At 47.0% G+C, this 23,088-nt stretch overlaps 1 protein-coding gene across 1 annotated transcript in view; it reads left to right on the top strand.

Annotated features, from left to right (window-relative positions):
- PGBD5 (piggyBac transposable element derived 5) overlaps positions 1-23,088 on the top strand; it is a 105,179-nt gene that overhangs the window by 76,349 nt on the left and 5,742 nt on the right. Inside the window, exons 4-5 of the mRNA XM_017885617.1 lie at positions 12,294-12,474; positions 16,446-16,643. Of these exons, the coding sequence (XP_017741106.1) occupies positions 12,294-12,474; positions 16,446-16,643 (379 nt within the window). The remainder of the gene's footprint in view (positions 1-12,293; positions 12,475-16,445; positions 16,644-23,088) is intronic.

The raw sequence follows: 23,088 nt of genomic DNA on the forward strand, positions 1-23,088 counted from the left end.
GTAAGTGTTTATTACATGGCATATCGATTTTGTGGTTGTTTGAGACCCACTGTAATTGACCCAGGAGCCTTATCAGTTAGGTCTGCACAGCTGACCAGATAACTTTCTTCCAGCCACCATCTCATGTGGACCAAGATGAAGTGTTGAAGGGGCAGTGGCTGTCCAGGTGTGTTCCAGGAGAGCCCAAATTATGCATAGACATTGTTGCCCCAGCTTTGTAGTTTCATCCTGCCAAGACCCTGAGCCTTTGACTGGCTCGACTACATTCTTCTGACAGGCGGGGCCACTGTGGGATGAGCTCCACTTCAAAGATTCTAGATGAAGAGGTGAGTGAGAAAAAGAAGTTCCAGATTGGCCAGTGGTCCCAGAAAAGGTCCGTGGGAAAGCTGAATGGGAACGCAGTACAGCCAGCTCAGATCATCAGGGCCTCAGGCATAGTCAGTTGATCCCCACAAGGGCATTTGGATGAGAAGGAAGAAACTGGTAACAGTTGGGCAAAATTAATAATAATGGTGATGGTGTTTAGAAGAGCTCTAATATATTAGTATATTTTTATAGGTGTAATGCTCTTGAATTCATTCGAAGGGAAGTATTTTATGAAAGTGGTTAAAGATCTTAAATAATTTAAGAGAATATAGGGAGGCATGTGGTAGGATAGAAGTGAGAGGAAGAGATTAAGTTAACTATAGTTCTGAAAATTAAGGTGCTAATAGCCTGCATTGCTGAGAATGCAGGAAGCAAACAGTAAGAAGTTTTGAGGAGAAATAAGTAATCAGATGAGAAACAGACACAGCTTTACTGCAGAGTGTGAGTGACACCACCCACAAATGCCATCCCGCTCTGAAACCTGGTCTTGCTTGTCTGTCCTGACTTTCCTCTTCCTAGTCTTCTTCCAGTAATCTCTGAAAAGAGGCACTGGTTCAGATGGGCGGGCTTCATCTCCCACTCGACATGTGTAGGGCTGTCCTGCAGAACTGCTTATCTCAAAAGGCTTTGGATCCAGAATGTGCGTTTTGGTGTTTCACCGAGCACCCAGCACTTGGAAAGGAGTCAGCAGGCGAAGATGCTAACCTGCAGTGCTCCAGGCCAACGGAAACTGTCAAATGAGGCCATTCACGTTGCTCTGCGAAGTAGCTTACCGCACGTGGATCTTCGGGTCTTTGGTAATTTGGTCAACTTTAATATGAGGAATGGTGAGAAATGAAATATATGTTGTGAGGGATAAAAAGAGAGGCATGGTTCTGTTATCAACAAGCATAGCTTTTTGTGGTGGTAAAATGCAGATAACATAAAATTTTCCATTTTCACCATTGTTAAGTGTGTGACTCAGTGGCACTAAGTACATTCAGTGTTGTGCAGCTGTCACCATCATCCTCTCTAGAACTTTTCCTTCATTGCAGCAGATGAGGGCACATCCCTTAGCTGCATAGCACACTGATACCTAGAAGTAGTGGATCTCCCATGAGCCCAGGTGCCTTCCAGATTCCCTGTCAGTGCTTTGGGAGCTCGGAGGAGGGGCCGTGGTCTAGTTGCAAGCTCTACTCTGTCTCCCGTGAAGCTCGTCTCGCTTCCCTGGGTCAGACTGGCCACGATCTCCAGCTCTCCCACGGCTGCGCGTGGGGCTCCCAGGAAGGGACAGATGAATGGCTGGGACAGCGCATGTGCTTCCTGGCCCTCAGCCCTGTCACCATCTGTCTGCATTCCGTGCAGGGGCAGTACTTGCGGTCACTGACTTGTAGTGTTGTTGAGCCAGTCAGTCGTCCAGCGTCTCTGTGGGGTTGCAGGGATGCCTGGGAGTGCCTGTTCTTTACTTCCTGCCTGAGCTGGCTTTCTAGCTTTACCCCTTGATATCAGCCAGGCTTGGGGGTATGATGGTCACTTTGATGTCTCAACTTGGCTGGACCATGGTACCCAGCTATTTGGTCAAATAGTAGTCTAGATGTTGCTGAGAAGGTATGCTTTTTAGATGAGATTAAAATTTAAATGGGTGGCTTTTGAGGAAAACACATTAGCCTCCATAATGTGGGTGGCCTCAGCCAATCAGTTGAAGCCCTTAAGAAAATGATTGCTGGCTGGGTGCGGTGGCTCACGCCTGTAATCCCAGTACTTTGGGAGGCCAAGGTGGGTGGATCACCTGAGGTCAGAGTTCAAGACCAGCCTGACCAACATGGTGAAACTCAGTCTCTACTAAAAATACAAAAAAATTAGCTGTGTGTGGTGACTCATGCCTGTAATCCCAGCTACTCAGGAGGCTGAGACAGCAGAATCGCTTGAATCTGGGAGGCGGCGGTTGCAGTGATCCGAGATCACACCACTGCACTCCAGCCTGGGCAACAAGAGTGAAATCCATCTCAAAAAAAAAAAAAAAAAAAAAAAAAAAAAAGATAAAGAAAGAAAAGAAAAGAAAATGAAAATGATTGCCGTACCCTGAGAAAAAGGGAATTCTGCCAGCAGAGGGCCTTTGGGCTTCAGCAGCATCTTGTCCCTGAGTACCCAGCCTGCTGGGCTTCCCTGATTTTTGGACTTGCCAGCCTCTGATTTGCATGAGCCAGTTTCTTAAAATAAATACCTCTGCCTCTTCCTCCCACTCTCCCACTCTCCCACCCTCCCACCTTCCATACGTAATTGTGTTTATATACACACTATTGCCTCTGTGTCTCGGGAGAATCCTGGCTACTACAGGGGCTTCCTCTGGCACACCTGGTTTATTCAGGCCTGTTTGCTTCTCTGATCCTCACTGCTGTTGACCACCTGGGAGTCTGAACTAGAGGGCCTGGGCAATGCTTTCTTCAGTGTTGCTTTTTTTTAGCTAATAATCTCTCTTTATTTTATTTATTTATTTATTTATTTATTTATTTATTTATTGGTAAGAGTTGGACAGGTCCCTGTTTTCAAGAAGTTTTACAATAAGGAGATGAGAAGATAAGACTTGTACCAATGCAAATCTAGGCGTGGACTGTTTGGTTAACCACACCACCATAGACTGAGCTTCGTGCTTGGCCCCTCAGAACTAGAGATAGAGGGAGCCCTCACTGCCTCTCCAGTCGGAGAGATGGACACGTTAAAAATACTCATCGACATAGAGTGACAAGTGCAGTACTGGAGGTGTGTCTGTACATCGCAGGGCTACAGGAAGGCACGTGCAGGGGTAAGAAACACCCCCAGAGGCGTATACAGCAGGGTGTGTGGTATGGCAAAGTAGAGAGTAGCCATGAGCTCTTGCCACAGGCCAAGCACCAAGACACCCAACAGTTTAATAGCAGCACTTAAGACAAGAATAAGCAGGCAGGGAATTATTTATAAGGTAGGGCTCAGGAAATCTTGAGATATGCTTGCTCCTTGGGTGCAGAATGCTGGGTATATATGAGGCCACAGCCAATGCCTTCTTTTTTGCCTTTCCCACTGCTGTTTACCCAGGCCGGCTTTCCCACTGCTGGTTACCCACTGCTAGATACCATGGTGCACTTAAGACAGCATACGGAAGCTCCTCGACTTACAATGGGGTTACGTCCCTGTGATAAACCCCTAGTAAGTTGAAAATATCTTGTCAGGTTAAGCACACCGGCTCACACCTGTAATCCCAGCACTTTGGGAGGCCAAGGTAGGCAGATCACTTGAGTCTAGGAGTTCAAGACCAGCCTGGGCAACATGGCAAAACCTTGTCTCCACAAAAAATATAAAAATTAGCTGAGTGTGGTGGCACACATCTGTAGACCCAGCTACTTGGGTGGCTGAGGAGGAAGGATCCCTTGAGCCTGGGAGATCAAGGCTGCAAGAAGCCATGATTGCACCACTGCACTCCACCCTGGGTGTCAGAGCGAAATCCTATCTCAAAAAAAAGAAAATGTCTTAAGTCAAAAATGCATTTAAAGCTGGGTGCAGTGGCGAATTCCTATAGTACCAGTAATGTGGGAGGCTGAGGGAGAAGACTGCTTGAGGCCAGGAGTTTGAGACCAGCCTGGACAACATAATGAGACTCCACTTCTTAAAAAAAAAAAAATGCATTTAATGTAACTAACCTACCAAACAGCATAGTTTAGCCTCGTCTACCTTAAACATGCCCAGAACACTTACATTATCCTGCAGCTGGGCAAAATTAACACAAAAGCCTCTTTTATAATAAAGTGTTGAATATTTCATGGTTGTTTACCCTCATGATCACCTGGCTGACGGGGAGCTGCAGCTACTGCCACCACCCAGCATTGCCACCCAGCATTGCACAGCATATCACTAGCCGAGGAAAAGGTCAACGTTTGAAGGAATTTCTACTGAATGCCTATTGCTTTCACATGATCATGAAGTCAAAAAATATTAAGTCAAACCAGTGTAAATTAGAGACTGTCTGTATTTATTCTGTGTCACAGGCCTCCTAAGGACTGACCTAGACGCCAAAACACCTTCCAGCCCTACCCTGTTTGCAGAGGGGGTGCAAGCATGGGAGCTAGCCAAGGTTCCCTTCCTCTCCCCTCATCTGCAGTCTCCCCTGTGAGCCAAGGAGGAGAAAAAGGAGAGGTTTATACGATGATGAATCTTCCAGTGTAGGGAAAAGCCTACTAATTGGGCGATTGGAGTTCCTCGATCCAAGATGTTGTGGCTGATCATCCTGGAAGGCTGTGCCCTGTCTGTGGGTGGAAAGAAAACTCTCCGTCAGTTCTCTGCAGAGACTGCTGTTCAGGCTTCACAATGTCAAAAAGATCGAGGATCCAGCAGGAAAAATTGGCCAACGGGTTAATGTTCTGTCGACCTTTAGTGATGAATGCAGCCCAAGATTCTTTGAAGCAGGAAAAAAAAAAAATGATCCACTATTTTTTTTTTAATGGTATAATCTAAAAGAGCAGATTTCTCCTATTTGAACATGTTGGGCCGGGCACCTGCCTCTGCAGCATGAGACCAGTGTTCCTGTTGGGATGTTGACAGATGGACAAACACCAAGGAGGGGCTGAAGAGCAGATGCCTGGGAGGTGTCCTGAGTGGTGTCCTGAGTGGGGCTTGGAGGGACATAGGGAGGTGTCATCTGAAGAAGACAGGACAGACCGTCTTCAGAGGGCTGGGTGGCTGTCATGTCAAGGAGGCAATTCTGGATGACAGCCCTGCTCAGTGGAGGCAGGGCTTCCGGTTCACGCTGGGCATTGACATACTCCGGAAGTACATGGGCTTTAGAAGCCAAAATTCAAGATGGAACCCCCAAGCAAAAGGACCCCTGCTTCCTACCCCCTGCACACATCGTGGAATCTGTCCAGGCAGAGCCCTCATGACATCTGTGAGGGACACTCTGAATGAGGTCCGTGCGCCCCGTGCTGCTAAGCTAGCTGACCTGGAAGCCCCTTTCCTTCCTCAGTCTCATCTGTGGATTCTGGCAGCTGCTTCTGGCATTCAGGAAAGAATGACAAACATTTACAGAGTGTGTGTTGTGGGCCAGGCTCTGTGCTTAAACACTTCACATGCAGTATTCATTTTTCTCCACAAGGGCCTCACGAGGCAAGTAATGTCACTGCCACTGTTTCTTGGTAAGGAAACTGAGGCACAGAGAAATTTGCTACCTTGCCTAAAATTACATCTGTAAAGCAGTAGACCTGGGATTAAACCCAGCCATTCTGACCTTAGATCCCACCTTCTTAACCAACAGGCTTATGTTGACTCCCCCAAGGAGAGAACTTTTCCTGATTTAGACAAAAAGCAAAGTATCTTTTATCCAGCTTAATGTAGGACAGTGGTCTAGCATCCGTGTCACTGATTTCCCTTGTTTTGAGACATACTATTTATGTTGAAAGAATTTAAGGAAGGTGCGCCAAAGTGTTTTTTTGCTTATTTGACTCAATCTTTGTACATACTAAGTGAAATATTTTGCTCTTGACCGATAGCTAATTGAATTGGCTCTAAAAGCGAGGGCCACCGTGGAATTAATTGGTTAGAGTGAATTTTGCGCGTGGATTCAGAAGCTGGGCAGGGCAGGACATGTGTCCATTTGTTTAATTGTGCAGTGAGGAGGATGCTGGCATGAGATCCTATCCAGGTTGGATGCAGTAAGTTGAGGATGGGATTGGCTGAGGTAGAAGACATCACTGTGGACCTCTTTGTGTCCTTGAGCAAGTAGCTGAGAACTACCTTCTTTCTCCATCTTTTGAATGAAGTTAATCCACCCATACGTCTTTACTGTATAGGACTTCAAAGATGACAATGAAGTATTTATTAAGTGCCCAGGTAAGTACACCAGGTACTGAGTGGATCAGATTCAGCCCTCTCCTTGAAGAACTTAGACTTTAGACTCTTCAACTGCATGGACATGAGTGTGTACAGAGAGCCCACATGCTGATACATGTCCCTCCTCCGACCTGTCATTTTGAAAGAACCACCTCAGGCTTTGAGCTTTGGGATGAGATGAAGGCAAGGCTCCCACAGGGGTCAGCGGTGCTGAAGGTGCAGCCAGAGAGGAGAAGGACCATGAACAGACTCAGCACATGAGCTCTTCCTGGGCATGGTCACGATGAGAGGCATGAGAGAGAAACTGGGCAATGAGAGATGAAAGTCATCGGTGATGACTTAGAGACTTTGGTGGAAGCCCCAGCTAATAAACGAAGATGGCACAAGCAGCATTGTCCAGCAGGACTCTCTGCAATGATGGAAATGTTTCATATCTGTGCTCTCCATGACGGCAGTTCCTAGCCTCATGTGACTGTTGACTATTTGCATTGTGACTGGTGTGGCCACAGGACTGAATTTTTCATTTTAGTTTAATTTAAATGTAAATGAAAACAGCCATATGTGGCTGAAGGCAACCACATTGGGAGCACAGTTACAGAGGTTTGCTATATTAAAAAATCACTTCTATGTGCACAGTTTTCACTTAAAGACAATGGCCTTCCAAGGTGCATATGGCAATGTTGTCCTTACAGATAAGCAAAGCAAGGCTCAGAGCAATTAAGTAACTTGCCCCAAAACCCAAAAGCCAGTGAATGACAGCCTGTGCCCATGTATCCCAGCACTCACCCTCCCTGCCTCAGTTCCTCTCATGACAAGTGACTGTCATTTACAATTCACAGCTCTCTCAAGTGGCTGTCCCGTGCAGATGTCCCAGGTGACAGCCGCACACACCCCCGATCTCATTCTGCGTCTTCAGTGAGTGCAGATCATGCACTGCTGTGCTGTTTCCCCACAGCTGAATTACTTACACCTTCATGGCTCCTTGCACACTAGCGATAAAAGACTCAAGCAAGGGATCACCAGTCCCTACAATGTGATACCCTTCCCCTAGATGTGCTCTTCACTGAGGAAACTGATTCGCTTCTGTGCTGAAAGAGAAGTAGGGTCATTCATTGGTCAAGACTGGTATAGCTGAACGAGGCTTTCTCCAGTTCTTTGTGTTGGAGAGGCAGGAGGGTGCTCCGATCCCAGCAACAGCTTAGTGGAACTATCAGCTGGTGAGTCAGCAGCTATTGCCACTAGCCTTACTGTTCTTTTGAGAAGTCGAGGGAAAAGATGAACTGGATCCTGCATCTGGAGGTCGTGGGGACATTTCAGGAGAGCTAAGATAAATGCCATGTGCTGTATGTGTCCCCCAGGGTATTAACTGCTATAATCCGTATTTCCTAAGATCCTTTTTGTTGTAATGTCAGTATAAAGTATGCAACATTGGGAATACTAGTCTGGGGCAAAGTATAATGCCATATAGTAATAAACTTTCATGCCTACTTTCCTAAATATATGCATTTAAAATTAATAAATCATAGGAGCAAAACAAAACTTTTTAGGAAAAGTGAAAAGCTTGGCAACCACCAAATGGTACATTTTCCTGCCCTAGAGATACTTGTCAAACAGTCTTGTAGCTCAGAAGTGTCTGTGGCTGGCTGCATTTTGCCCAGTGATAGGAAGTCACCTATGTCTACACATTTGGTGGAACCATATTAATACGGTAATGCTTTCTCTAGAAATATCTAGGGAGATATCTGACTTTTTGAAAAGCCGACCAGGAAGTAGTCACACATCTAAGTGAATGGTATTTCCTTCTGTGTTGTGTCTGGGGAGCTCTTGTAGAAAGTACCCAACCCAGCGTCTGAATACATGTGTGGGTTCCCAGTGATTCTGCTGTTTCTCAGATTACTGGCAGGATTCCTTAGGATTGTCTCTTAAACCTGGACGCAATCATTAGCATAGCTTGTATAGCTTAAGCATTTGTAGCAACAGGGCATGGATGGGATAAGACTTCATTGGAGGTTGCTCATCCAACTAAGGGAAACAAGTTACTGCCTTTGACCACTGACGTTATTGTGTCAAAGCAAACCAGGACCAGTCGAGTACCAGACCTGCCTGACCGTCAGACCCAGCAGGACCTCTTGGACTGAGCCTTTTCCTGGCCAGATTTTGACTACCTTGCCAACAGTTTTTTTCTAAATCATGCCCTCAACTGAGACTTTCAAGGTTACCATCTTTTGTATTTATTTAAATGAAGGTCCTACTTTATATTCACTTTTAGAAACTCATTATTTTATAGCAATGAGTGCCGCACATTTGGGACTCTCTTTGGACTCTCATTGGTGCCACTTTTTGGCTGTATCCTTCTTCCAGATTTCCTAATAAGAAATCTTTGACCTTTGGCTCAGTGCCTGTCTCTTTTGCCTCAGTGCCTTTGGCTCAGTGCCTGTCCCCTTCTCCTGTGACATCCCAGTTGAGTGTCTACTTCTTCAGAAGAGACTGGCTGCAGTCTGGAAAAATGGCAGTTTTCAGAGGTGCATGTGTAGACACGAGGCTGAGTAATTTCAAGACAGTCCTGCAACAGTGCTGCCTTCCATATCCTACCCAGGAGTTGTAAAATCTCAGCTGCACATCACTGGCATTTGGGAAAATATGTTAATTCCAAGACAGCAAGAGGCTGCCCTGATTCTCAGAGTCATCATCATCTCCAGGTGAGGAAATGATGAATAACCATTCACTCAGACCCTATAGACACTGCAAATTCCAAATACTCTTATGCTTGAGTAATCCTGATAAGGAAGTTGTTTTATAATTATTTTTTGTGGGTCTTTTTCTGATTAGGTTTGTATTACATATTTAACATCAAAAACGTTAAAAGTCCAGCATAGCTGTCATTCTAATACTTTTTATACAGAAATAGCTGTTTGAGTGTATAGTCAACATATCTGTATAAACACACACATACACACTTTCTCTGTTTTATAATCTGGCTACTTTACTTGCAATGATACTGTGAATATTTTCTATGTTATTAAATATTTTTTCTACATGACAATTTTTTAAAGTGTACCACATTCCTTTATACCTACATATATAATTTTAACCAGTCTCCTCTTCATGTAAGATAATTAGGTCATTGTTAATTTTTTTACCATTATAAAAAACCCTGAAATGGACACGGTATTTTATATATAAATCCTTTTAACACATTTCTGATTGTTACCTTGGATTGAATTCCTGAAAGTGAAACTCATGAGTAAAATAGCACGAATATTTTAAGGTTTTACAAGATTTATTTTAAATTAACAAATAAAATGGTATATCTTTATTGTGTACAATATGCTTTGAAATATGTAGACACCGAAATGGCCAAATCGAGCCATTTAACATACACATCACATCAGATAGTTATCATTTTTTGTGGTGAGAACACTTAAAATCAACCGTCTTGGCAATTTTCAAGAATATGTTGTTATTAACTGTAGTCACCATGTGATACCATAGATCTCTTGAACTTATACCTTCTATCTAACAGATTTTGAATTCTTTGACCAATACCTCCCCACTCCCACTTCCATCCCCCAGCCCCTGGTAACCACCATTCCACTCTCTCCTATTAGTTCAACTTGAAGTTCACATGTAAGTGGGATCATACAGTATTTCTCTTCCTGTGCTTGGCTTATTTCACTTAGCTTAATGTCCTCCAGGTCCATGTCGTTGCAAATGGCAAGATTTCCTCCTTTTTAAAGGCTGAATAGTATTTCATCTTGTGTATATGCCACGTTTCCTTTATCCACTTATCCACTGATGGACACTTGTGTTTCCATATCTTGACAATTGTGAATAACGCAGCAGTGAACGTGGGAGTGCAGGTATCTCTTAGAGGATCCTGATTTCATTTCCTTTGGGTGTGTACCCAGAAGTAAGATTACTGGATTCTATGGTTTTTCTATTTTTAATTTTTTGAGGAACTTCCATACTGTTTTCCATAACAGCCGTACTTCAAGGTCTTTGATTCATGGGCAAAATTTCCCTCCAGAAAGTTTGTACGTATTTATACCAATCACCACAGTGCTCATTTCCCCCACATCCTCACTGACGCTGAGTGTTTGGATGGGGAAGATGTTGTTCACTGTTGGTCTTCATGAAAGTACATTGAATCAGTCTGTTTCCCAGGGAATGAAACTGACGTCATGTCCACTCTGCTGGTTTCAGTAAGGTGGGGAAGCAGTCCATTTCTCAGCTACCACATTGTAGTTCTTCAGATGCATAGAAGTGGCTGGTGTGGAAGCAGTGTGCCCCAGTGTGTGTTAGAACTCTAAGATACTCACAGGCTTCCTGCCCCTGGTGTGCACACACTTCCCCATTATTCGTTCAAACACTAACGTGGGTGTTGATGAGAAGGAATTTGGATTTTGCAAATGTATTATGGTCCTAAATCTGTTAACAAGAAATTATCCTGCACGGGCCCAACCTAACCAAGTAAGCCCTGAAAAGGAACCAGGCTCTTCCTAACAGAAGGCACAAGAGAGATGCAGCTTCAGGAAGAGTCCCCATTCATTGCTGGCCTTGCTTTTTTTTTTTTTTTTTTTTTTTTTTTGAGACGGAGTTTCACTTTGTGCATTAGGCTGGTGTGCAATGGCACGAATCTTTTTGGCCCTCACTGCAACCTCCGCCTCCTGGGTTCAAGTGATTCTCCTGCCTCAGCCTTCCACGTAACTGGGATTACAGGCGCCTGCCACCACACCTGGCTAATTTTTTGCATTTTTAATAGAGACAGGGTTTCACCATGTTGGTCAGGCTGATTTCGAACTCCTGACCTCAGGTGATCACCCGCCTCAGCCTCCCAAAGTGCTGGGATTACAGGTGTGAGCCACCATGCCTGGCCAATCATTGCTGGCTTTGACAATGGAAAAGGTCATGTGGCAAGGACTACCTGTTGCCCCCAGGAGCTGAGAGCAGTCCCTGGCTGACGGCCAGCAGGGACACAGGACCTCAGTCCTGCAGCCATAAGGAAACAACCTGAATGCAGATCCCAAGCACCAGATGAGAACCCACCAGTCAACATTTTGATTGCAGCCTTGTGCTGCCCTGAGCAGAAAAGCCAGCCATGCCCTGCTCAGACCTCCAGCCTACAGAACTATGAGCTCATAAATGGACGCTGTTGAAGCCACTGAGTTTGTGGTCATTTGTGATGCAGCAATTAAAAAAACAATACACAGCATTTAAAAATTTGAGTGTAGATACCTGTATAGAAACCACAGGCAACATGTAGCTGCGTGTGTTAATGTATAAATAATCTGTGGCGGGCTCAGATCCATCAAACTTCTCAAGCAGTCTGGTTTGCAGTGACTTACTGTCATCCAACACCACATTTTATGTTGTGTTGTGTTTGTTTGTTTGTTTAAAATATTCTCGCTAAGTCACATTTCTTGCACCTGTACTGGAGGATTTTTTGAACATGCTCTTCTTCAGTCCATTAACTTTCCTGCCTCTACCCCTTTGATGATGTTCATGGAAGCAGCATGAAACAACGTTTAAAAATTGCTCCCACACATCCTCTTTGTTGGCCCTGGACTCTTGGGCAAATGTTTAGCCCTCAGTCCTGTCTCCTCTGCACTGTGAGGGGAATCAACCTCTTCTGCCTGCCTGATGGGGGTCACTGTAAAGAACAAATTAAACAGTCATTATGAACATACCTTGTCAATTAAAAAGCTGTATTCAAATGGAAAGTACACAGATATGTGTATTCCTAACAGGTGAGATTACCTTTAATTTTATTTATAGTGAATTTAAGTCATTCCTGTGTTTGAAAGCTGGGGAATGTGTGTGCACAGTCCCATTACCCGCGGCTGCTTGTTCTTTTCCTCCTCCGCCTTGACCTTTCCAAACTGAAGCATCTGGTGCTGAGTCACCAGTCGCCAAGGCCATGGGGTGTGCTTGGGGGTGACCTAGAGCCCCTCTGAGCTGAAAAGATGATGGGGGCTTTTCCATGGGCTCCCAGCCTGATGACTGAGACCTGGGAGACCCATGCTTGCTGAATACTCAGGCTCCCAGCCTGACACTGCTGTGAGCACGCTAACCTCTGTCTGTTTCTATTAAAGATTTATGTCCACCTGAAGGAAGGCGGGGGCCCAGATGGCCTGGACGCGCTGAAGAATAAGCCCCAGCTCCACAGCATGGTGGCCAGGAGCCTGTGCCGGAATGCGGCAGGCAAGAACTACATCATCTTCACCGGGCCCAGCATCACCAGCCTGACCCTGTTTGAGGAGTTTGAGAAGCAAGGTAAGTCAAGTGGGGAGCTAGTGGGGACGTGACCCTGCCTCCCCCAGGAAAGTGGTGGAAGAGGTTCAGGTGCAGGTACAGATGCGTGGTGGCCTGCACAGACCACAGGATGCCAGGTGATGAGGCCCTTCCTTGAGGGAACAGATGCATCTCAGCCACCCTGTGTGCTGGACTCCGCTGGGCACTAGAGATTGCAAGGTGTGTGAGCCACGGGCTCAAGGTCTAGAGGACGTGTCTAGACCTTGCGCCAAGCTCTGCCCGGTCTTTGGGGCATTTCTTTGTGTGTCCCCTGTTGGAAATCCGCAGCCATCAAAAGCCTGTGTCCCCTGGGCACAGCTCCTAGTAAGGCTCTAGGAAGTCTCTGGAACTCACCCATCCTCTATAATGTGGCCCCTTCCCAGGAGACAGACAAGAATTGTGTGAAGACAGGGAACAGTACAGTGGGCCTCAGAAAAGTCTTAGGTACTCTGGGTGCTCAGGTGCTTGGTGCATGTGTGGCAAAGACTAGGCAACCCTTCCATGGCTCTGGAGGAAATAGGGGCTATAGAAAAAGAAGATCTGGACCAGTTCAGGGAGCCCCGTGGCAAGCTGCCTTGGCCTTCACTTTGTCCTGCCTTTGGGGATTTGGATCTGGTACACTCAGGAGAAACACAAAAAGTGCCAGCTCCCCTGCAGCAGCCACTAGACTAGAATTACAGACCTTTTGCTCAACAGCAGTCAGACATCTGGCCTTAAAACTAGACCCTCTTAAGTAACGAGATGTAGACAGCTGACATCCCGGATCCCTGGCAGCTGCAGTGAGGCCGCAGCCCTGGACTTCACTTTTTGCTGGCCTCAGCTGCATCTTACTCATCTGCAAAGCCCAGGGCTCAATAGTTATTTGTTGGAAGAATCAAGGGTAGAGAGATCAGACGATGTGAAGTGGGGCTGTGAAAGTAAAGTGAGAGAAAATTGGCCCTGAAGCACAGTGCCCAGCTGCTTTGGAAGAATGGTGGGTTCTCTGTTCGAGTTCAGAGTGAGAACCGGGACTGCCATCTCTCCTGCCCACTTGTGCAAGGCTGAATGCAGGTACTGCGAGTGTGGTGTTTATGTGTGTTCCATGGCCTATTCCCTGCCTCACACCATCAACCTGGACTGAAAGTAGAAGGGATATATATGTGTCTGTATGTGTGTGTGTGTGTATGCATCTGTGTATCCGTGTGTGTGTCTGTGTGTGTCTGTATGTGTATGTCTGTTGGTGTGTGTGTGTGTCTATATGTGTCTTTGTGCATCTGCGTGTCTGTGTGTGCGTTTGTGTCCATGTGTGCATCTGTGTGTTTGTGTCTATGTGTGGCTGTGTCTGTGTGTGCGTCTGTGTGTGTTTGTGTCTGTGTCTATGTCTGTACCTATGTGTGTGTGTGTCCGTGTGTGCATCCATGTTTGTGTCTGTGTGTGTATGTGTGTCTGTGTGCATCTGTGTATTTGTGTGTATCTGTGTGTGTGTGTGTACCTGTGTTTGTGTCCCTGTGTCTGTGTGTCTGTATCTGTGTGTCTGTGTCTCGGTGTGTGTGTACTTGTGTGTATGTGTCTGTGTGTATCTGTGTGTGTGTCTGTGTCTTTGTATGTGCATCTGTGTTTGTGTCTGTGTGTCTGTGTACCTGTGTCTGTGTGTGTCTGTGTGTGTCTGTGTGTCTGTGTGTGTCTGTGTTTGTGTCTGGGTGTGTGTATATGTACCTGTGTGTATGTGTCTGTGTGTCTCTGTGTGTGTATGTGTGTGTGCATCTGTGTTTGTGTCTGTGTGTGTCTGTGTACCTGTCTGTGTCTGTGTCTGTGTGTGTGTCTGTGTGTGAGTCTGTGTTTGTGTGTGTGTCTGTGTTTGTGTCTGGGTGTGTGTATATGTACCTGTGTGTATGTGTCTGTGTGTGTCTGTGTCTGTGTGTCTGTGTCTGTATGTGTGTGCATCTCTGTGTCTGCATGTGTGTCTGTGTGTGTACCTGTGTGTGTGTGTCTGTGTCGAGTGGGGTGGATGCCGTGCAGACAAGGTGGAATGGTGATGCCGGAGGACTATCCAGGGTCATCAATATGATTCCCAAAGAGCTGGTTGTGCTGCTCCTGTGGTTCTGAGAAGGGGATGCATCTTGGCTCAGAGAATTAGGAGGAGGATGGGAAAAGAATCTTCTAGCTGGAAGAAAATATTTAGACATGGAATTTGGATTTTTTTCAAGAGAAGGTTAGGTAAGAGATAAAAAAGATCTCCTTGCCTATTTTTAGAAGCGTCTAAACTGACTGAGTTCTTCACCAGGGCGTCATCATGTACCTCCTCCGCCATGACTGAGGGCAGTGTCCTCCAGCGTATCCGCAGGGAGGGTCACTAGTGGCTGCACCCTGCCTCCTCAGGACACAAATCGCATTGGTCTGGGCCAGTGTCCCCCAACCCTGGGAGATTCTCACAGGCAGCCAAGGTTGAGGAGAAGAATCGGAGCTGAGAGTCTGGTTGTCCCTCCTAGGGTCACATAGACCGTTGTAAAATAAAAGCCAGAAAGGACATTCCTAGAGTAATTTCTGTGTTTATAAAGGGATGGAGTCATGGAAACTTGGGTGCTGCTGGGATGTTCTTCTTTCCCTCTTACGAACATGCAGCTTCTCTTTGGCTGGTGGTGTAGATTGAGCCCCAGATGGGTGATTTCGGACACCCTTACCCTTGTTCACGTCATCCTCCTCCCTGTTTTTAAGAACAGATTTTCCTTTTTACATCTCAAGATGAGAGTAGCTTGAGTGGTCATGTGTGGTTGCTAGGAATGGAGCTGCGAGCAGCAGACCCCTCCTCTTTTCAGCAGTGAGACTCGAAAGCACCTCCGGTTGCATCTTCCTTCCCACCTGCTACCAGGAAAGGAGTTCGGAAGAGGGAAAGATTCATTCAACTGTCCTTCTTCTGGTGCAGTGTGGGATGCGGGAATGAGGAAAGCAGATGCGTGGGATATGGGATGTGTTCAGATGACTGATGGCACTGTCGGTCCTCCAGGAGCTGAGCAGAGAGTAAAGGCTGAGACGGCTCCCAGGGTGTCTGCATCCCCTCCAGGCTGCTGGGGAGCAGCTGAGTGCTTGTGGCCCCTGTGGCCTTCTGGCCCAGCAGGGTGGGGCCGGCCCATGATGTGGAAGGACCTGAAAGGCCTCGAGTCCAGGATGGAAGTGAGCAAGTCCACGGTGGACGTTTGTTCATACCAGTGTCTACTGCCCACCAGCCACCGCATGGCAATCTTCCAGGCCTTAGAGACCAAGCACAAGCTCCTTCGCTCTCAGAAAGCTCTCCACCCACTCATGGAAGGTCACTTGGTTTAGTTCACATTCTTTGATGATACCTTCACATTGAATATACCTCCCCAAGGAGATGAGGGCTCCATCTGACAGCTTCCTGCGGTGCGGTGTGGACTGGCTCAGCACTGGGCTTGCAGCCAGCCATGTCGTGGTGACGCCATTAGGATGATGTAACCATGGCCAGGATGCTGGACAGTCCTGGGCTTCATGCCTGTCTTTACCCTCCCAGCTGTGAGTCTGGGGGCCTAGCCCTTGTCGAGCCTCAGTTCTTCTCTAATGTGTGTGCCATAACCTATGGAGTGCAGAAGTTTCTGGAAGTAGAGGGGATGGTGAGTGCATGTGCATAGTGCTGTGCTGGACACCGAGTGAGGGTCCAGGTGACAGCTCCTGCTGCTGCTGCCAGTATTGCTTGTGCTGTGATCCTACACGCAGTCTGAGCATACTGTATGTTCTTAGGGAGGGACCTGGGGAGATTGCCACAGGGAGAGACAACAGAGGGATACGAGACCTCAAAACTCCAGCAGTCTCTTCTAGAGGGGTCTCTAGAGGGTCTGACTCCCAAGCATCAGCCTCAGGACCGGGCAGTCCCGTCGTTTCCTTGAGGGTGCACAGGACAGAGGAGCCACTGGCACCTCCGACCATGGTGAGTGTGTGATCCTTCATCCCTCTCCCCCCAGGGATTTACTGCTGCGGCTTGCTCAGCGTGCGGAAGAGTGACTGCACCGGCCTCCCACTGTCCATGCTGACCAACCCAGCCACGCCCCCAGCCCGGGGCCAGTACCAAATCAAGATGAAGGGGAACATGTCCTTGATCTGCTGGTACAACAAAGGACATTTCCGCTTCCTGACCAACGCCTACTCCCCGGTGCAGCAGGGTGAGTGCCGGCCCGCCATTGGCACAGCAGGGCGCGCTGGGATTGGTTGAGCTTGGCCGAGCCCAGCGCTGCGGTGGATGTGGCGTCCGCTGTGGGCTATGCTGCTCTGGGACCAGACTACCCTTGGTTATTCACCAGCGTCTGGGGCCACGTTCCTAAGTGTGGCGGCTGTGTGGAAGCAGCGGGTAAGCAGCGAGGGAAGAGCTCCCCGTTCGTTGTAAGCTGTTGAACGGTGCCAGGCTGACGGGGTTTGCAGGTGGCTCAAGCAGCCCCTGGAAGCCCCCAGGTTGTACACAGGGTGTGATAATGGGCTGCATTTGAATGGCATTTCACTTTATCGTCTGGGATTCTGTGAAAAATCTGTTCTGATGGGAGGGAAAAAATCCATTCTTACCTTTCAAGGTCTTCCTTAGAAGTTAAGCGTGTGCGCTGTCTGGTCCGTCTGCTGTTCCCTGATTTCTTCATTGATTTTACTCGGGATTTAAAATCCATTCATAACAAAGGGACTTACTTGGCAAGGAGCCTGTGCTTAAAGTCAGGTCCAGTGAAATCGTCGCTAAACCACTGAAAAGAACACTGAAAGGACAAAGAGCCCTGGCAGAAATATCCCCGGCCGCGCGGTGCTTGGGGACAGCCTCCCCTGCCTTTCACGGAGGCTTTTCTCAAGACAAATGGCAGCAAATGAGGTAGAAAAGAAAGACCTCTTTCCCCTTCACTAGTAAAGGAACACTGCCAAGGAGCCCAGGGGTTTGTGTGCGGATTTGTGCTCTCACACGTACGTGTGTGTGGAGTGTCAGCTTGCCTGGCATGTTGTGTGCGGTGTGGAGTGTGTATGTGATACACATTTGTGATGTGGGTGTGGTGTGTGTGTGTATATTGGTGTGTACCATGGTGTGGAGTGTGTAGTGTGGTATGTATGTGTCTATGGTGGGTGTGGTGTTGTATATATTGATGTGTTGTATGCGTGTGGGTATTGATTGTATGTTTTTGTGACGTGTGTGTTTATATTTGTGTGTGTGGTGTGGAGTGTGTGTGATATGTATTTGTAGTATGGTGGGTGTGGTGTGTGTGTATATATTGGTGTGGTGTACGGTGGTATGGAGTGTATGTGGTATGGTATGTGTGGTATGATGGGTGTAGTGTGTGTATTGTTTGTGTGGTGTGTGCTGTGTAAGTTTGCATGGTGTGTGTGGTCTGTATGTTGGTGTGTGTATACACGTGTTTGTCTATGTTATGGGCATGGGTGTGTGTGTGTGTGGTCTGTATGGTGTGGTGTGTATATGTTTGCATGGTGGTGTGTGTAGTCTGTATGTGTGGTGTGTGTATACACGTGCATGTCTATGTTATGGGTATGGTGTGTGTGTGTGTGGTCTGTATGTGTGGTGTGGTGTGTATATGTTTGCATGGTGTGGTATGTGTAGTCTGTGTGTTTGGTGTGTATGTACACGTGCATGTCTATGTTATGGGTATGGTGTGTGTGTGGTGTGTGTGTTGTGTATGTTTCTGCGGTGCAGTTTGTGCATCTATGTTTAATGTATGTTGCTAGTTTATTCCCATCCTTCACCTCCCGCCAGCTTAAGTTGCATCATGCCTCAGTGGAGATTGCAATCGAGGGACCCCAGCAGATGGGCGTCAGTACTCGATTTGGGTGTAGAGGGCTGCAGGGAGCTGTGCTCTTGAGTGCTGTGTATAGGATCAGTTGAAGAAAGGTTTGAGCCAGGCATGGTGGCACCCACCTGGAGTCCCAGCTACTCAAGGGGCTGTGGCAGGACATTACTTGAGCCAAGGAGTTCAAAGCCTGCCTGGGCAACATAGAAAGACCCCCATCTACCAAGAAAAAAAAATAAAGGAGGAGGAAGAAAGAAGAAGAAAGAGGAAGTAGAGGAAGAAGAACAGAGATGAAGAGAAAAAAGAAAGGCTTGGAATTGGCCTTGCAAGCTGAAGGCTAGAGTTTGGGTTGAACTTCCAGACTCCAGTGATTAGGGTCTTGGTTCTGGGCAAGGGAATTTCCAGGGAACAAGTTTGAGAGTCAGGGGCAGGAACTGCTTCCCACCAAATTATTTTGTTTATTTATTTATTTTGGGGACAGGGTGTTGCTCTGTCGCCCAGGCTGGAGTGCAGTGGTGCTATCATAGCGCATTTCTGCCTCGAATTCCTGAGCACAAACAAACCTCCCACCTCAGCCTCCCGAGTATCTTGGACTACAGGTGCATACCACTGTGCCCGGCGAATTGTTTTTATATTTTTTGTAGAGATAGGTTCTCACTATGTTGCCCACGCTGGTTTCAAACTCCTGGCCTCAAGCAATCCTCTAGTCTCAGCCTCCCAAAGTGCTGGGTTTACAGGCATGAGCCACCATGTCCAACCCCACCAAATTATTTTAAGTGATGGCCTCTGAAAAGGTGTCTCAAGGCAGGACATCACATTCATGTGGGCTTAGTGAAAGGAGATAATGAAGAGAAAAGAATGCAGCTGGAGACGTTCAAAATCCTATCCAGGATTTAAGATGACAAATGTTAAAAGCCTAATTTTAAGGGTTGGAGCTCTTAAAACAGACACCAAAGGAACATGTAAGGAGGATATTGATGGGGAATTGATTTTAAATCTGTTGAAATTTAATGTTGTGTTTAATATACTTACAATTTCTGGATCCAAAGTATTCTATTTTACATCATAAAGTTCAGAATCCTAGCATCCCTTAAAAATCCCAAAGGGTATGACCACAGCATCACTGTAGCCTCCCTCCCCACCTCTGAGGGCCCTTGTCCCCTCCCCTGGTACCTCTGGAAAGCACTCTGGGGAAGTTCACACTTGCTCAGTGAGCACTTCAGGTGGGTGCTTCAGGTGGGCACAGACCTGGATGTAGCTGAAATGCGCAGGAAATTGCCCGGGGGAAGGTAAAGTTCATAGCTGCTCCTCCCCAGGAAATCTGTTTTGGGGTTCACATCTTAGAGTTCTTTTTCTCATGAAGAGATATCATCTTCTGTACCTAGTATTCCTTCCCTTTGGGTATGCCATAATTTCTTCAGCCAGTGTCCCTATCAGTGATCCACTTTTTCACAGTATTAATAATGTTACAGTGATGTCTTCATACATAAACATTTGGGCACATCTTTGATCACTTCCTCAGGGTAAATCCAAAAGCGGAAGTTCTGGGTGAAAGGGTGGGACCAATGTCAAGGTTTCTGGTGATGTGTTCAAGGTTTCTGGTGAAGTACAGGCTGTACTTCTGTACCATCGCAGTGGGCACGGGGTGCGCCTCCAGCTTTACCAGCCCTACTTTTTTATTCTGTATTTGTCATTCTGATGGGTGAAGATGCCCCCAGGTTTTAAATATCAATCACTCTTATTGCTGGAGAGGTTACGCATTTCTCCATGTGTTGATTGGCAAATTTCGAGTGGTTTCTTTATGTTCCTTACAGTTTTTCTTTTGAGATATTTGTCATGTTCTCATTCACTTGAAAGGAAGTTTTCTGCCTATTGGACATTGTTTTCTGTATTTCATTTCCTTTTGTTTTTATGTATGATTAGTATTATTTAACATAAAAAAAAGTTTTCATTTCTCCGTAGGAGGATCTGTTGATATCTTCTCTGCCCTCATACTTTAGGTCTCTCCTCTGTCCCAAGGCCAGATAAGTATAAGTTCACCTGGCTGTTTTATGGTATAATTTTGTGCTCTTTACCATAATCCACTTCAAATTCATTTTGACGCGTGACCTCAAGTGGGCCTCTACTATTTCGTTGTTTTTGTTAAGTGGCCAGGGTGGATTGACCCAGCAGCTGCACCTCTGTGCCTAAACCATTTACTGAATAATTCATCCTTTTCCTGTTTATTTTAAATCTCACTCAGGGCCAGGTGCAGTGACTCATGCCTATAATCCCAGCTACTCGGGAGGCTGAGGCGGGAGAATTGCTTGAACCCGGGAGACGGAGGTTGCAGTGATCCAAGATTGCGCCACTGCGCGCCAGCCTGGCTGACAGAGCAAGACTCTGTCTCAAATATGTATATATATATATCTCAGATGATAAACTGAAACATCATATATTCTAAAGACTGCTTCTCAGCTCTATGTTATATTCTGTTCTGTTATGACCATATATACTCTGGTTGAAGTTGAGCAGAATTTCCAATTTTAGGAAATATGTAACTAGATATGAACATTTTAGGAATTGGTTTATTATTTTTTACTCCAGATTCTAACAAAACATGAACCTTTTTGTCACAGAGTGTGAGCATATACACAGGCTTTTTATTCCTTTATTTTATTTTATTTTATTTTTTGAGATGGAGTCTCCCTCTGTCGCCCAGGCTGGAGTGTAGTCGTGCGATCTTGGCTCACTGCAAGCTCCACCCTCCAGGTTTGAGCCATTCTCCTGCCTCAACCTCCCAAGTAGCTGGGACTACAGGCGCCCGCCACCATGCCCGGCTAATTTTTTTATTTTTAGTAGAGACGGGGTTTCATCATGTTAGCCAGGATGGTCTCGATCTCCTGACCTCATGATCCGCCGGCCTCAGCCTCCCAAAGTGCTGGGATTACACACGTGAGCCACCATGCCCAGCCTGCACAGACTTTTTAAAAAGTTAAATGCAGGCTGGGCACAATGGCTCACACCTGTAATCCCAGCATTTTTGGAGGCCAAGTTGGGAGGATCACTTGAGTCCAGGAGTTTGAGACCAGTCTGGGCAACATGGCAGAACCCCATCTCTACAAAAAATACACCCCCCCAAAAAAAATTAGCTGGGCATGGCATAGCTGTAGTAGTCTCAGCTACTTGGTGAGCGGGGGAGAGTGTTGGTGGAGCACTGAGGCCGGAGGATCACTTGAGCCCAGGAGGTAGAGGTTGCAGTGAGCCGAGATCATGACACTGCACTTCAGTCTGAGCGACGGAGTGAGACTGTCTCAATAAAGTAAAAAATGTTAAATGCTGTCACATGTCAAGGGATATTCCCATTGTGAGCCAAACCCTTTTGCTTTTCTTCAAAAATCCACCTTGGGTCTGTCATCTTCCTCCTGGAGTCTGCCCATTTAGGATTCAGATTCACTAAGACTAATGAGAATGCAGAATGTCTGTATATGAATGAGTCAGGTCTTGATTCATTCACTTAAATTTGCAGAAGGGTAGCAGGAATGTCAGTCAAACCACTAACAGCCGAGGAAGGTGTTAAGACAGAACAGCTGTTAGAATGGGAAGGCAGGGCCATGTGGATCTTGAGCATCACAGAGACAGACATGGAGAAGACAGGCATGTGTGCAGACCCATATAGCATTGAAAACGGCGTCCACCACGAAGTTGTGCATGATGTACACGCCGTTCTCAGTGATTCACTCAGTCAAGACAGTCACTATCAGATTCCCTCTTGCTATGTTCCCAATGTTAGCAATCAGAAGGTGTCACAGGACAGCTGCCTTGCCTTTTTCAGCCAGGGTACTATCTGAGAATCCAAAATATCATAGGGAGAGGAGGGTGATCTGGTTTATAAACTGGGGAAATGCTCAAGGAGAGGATGCAGATCTGGTGTGGAAATAGCTCAGTTTCAAGCTGAAACCCCCATGTTAAATTTAAAATGATGAAAAAGGATGGGAAAGAAATGAAGAGTTAAAGATGGTCTCCCGTGTCCCATGGTTAGGCAGATTGGGACAGTGGCAGTCCAGGAGCCTCAGCTCTTATTGGGCTGAAATCAGGAGGTGAAAAGCTGCAAGGTCGGTGGCTATGCGGATGGGGCTGTGGGAAGCCCCGAGAATCTTCAGAGCGCAGCCCTGACTGACTCACCAGAGACGCCAATGACTCAGAGCGGGGCATCCGGAAGTCCCGGGAAAGGAACTGAGGGGATTTCCGTTTCTTTATAGGGGTGGTCACCTGCTCACATCCACGTGGAACCCTAAAGGGGCCAGAGCTCCTGAGACCCAGAGAAGGTTGTCACTGGAGGTCAGGCAAATCAAAACGTAGCTGGAGATGGGAGACCTGCACGGGCCACGTGCTGGGGCCCCGTGTGTGAAAAGGGGTTCCTCCCACTCGGTCTTGGAGGCAGATGCAGCTGAAATAAGGGGCCGGGACAGGAACCCTCAGGAGGGGCATCGGAGAGAGAGACGGCAGTCCTCAGGTACTGCAGGCTCACACGCCCTCCCTCGAGCCTGGTGCGCTGAGCCCTGGAGAACGCCCCCACTACAGGCCCCCGACAGCAGAACATCTCTCCGGAGGAGGGGCTCCATAAGCAAGTGAAGGAGGCCATCGTCTTCCTGCCAGGAGAAAGCTCCAGCGTGGGGGCCGCCGTGGTTTTCTGGCCCTTGGAGAGCTTTAGGAAATGCGTTGCCGGGGCCGCTTCCCTGGTCCTGCATCTCTAGGGCAGGCCTGGATAGCTCAGTTTCCCACAAGCTGGCCAATGTTTCTTCCGTGTGAAATGCTGCTGTCTCTGAGGAAAGAAGGAAAGAGCCCGGCTCAGTGT

This window comes from Rhinopithecus bieti, unplaced genomic scaffold (genome assembly GCF_001698545.2).
Source record: "Rhinopithecus bieti isolate Rb0 unplaced genomic scaffold, ASM169854v2 scaffold_14839, whole genome shotgun sequence".
Classification (NCBI taxonomy): Eukaryota; Metazoa; Chordata; class Mammalia; order Primates; family Cercopithecidae; genus Rhinopithecus; species Rhinopithecus bieti.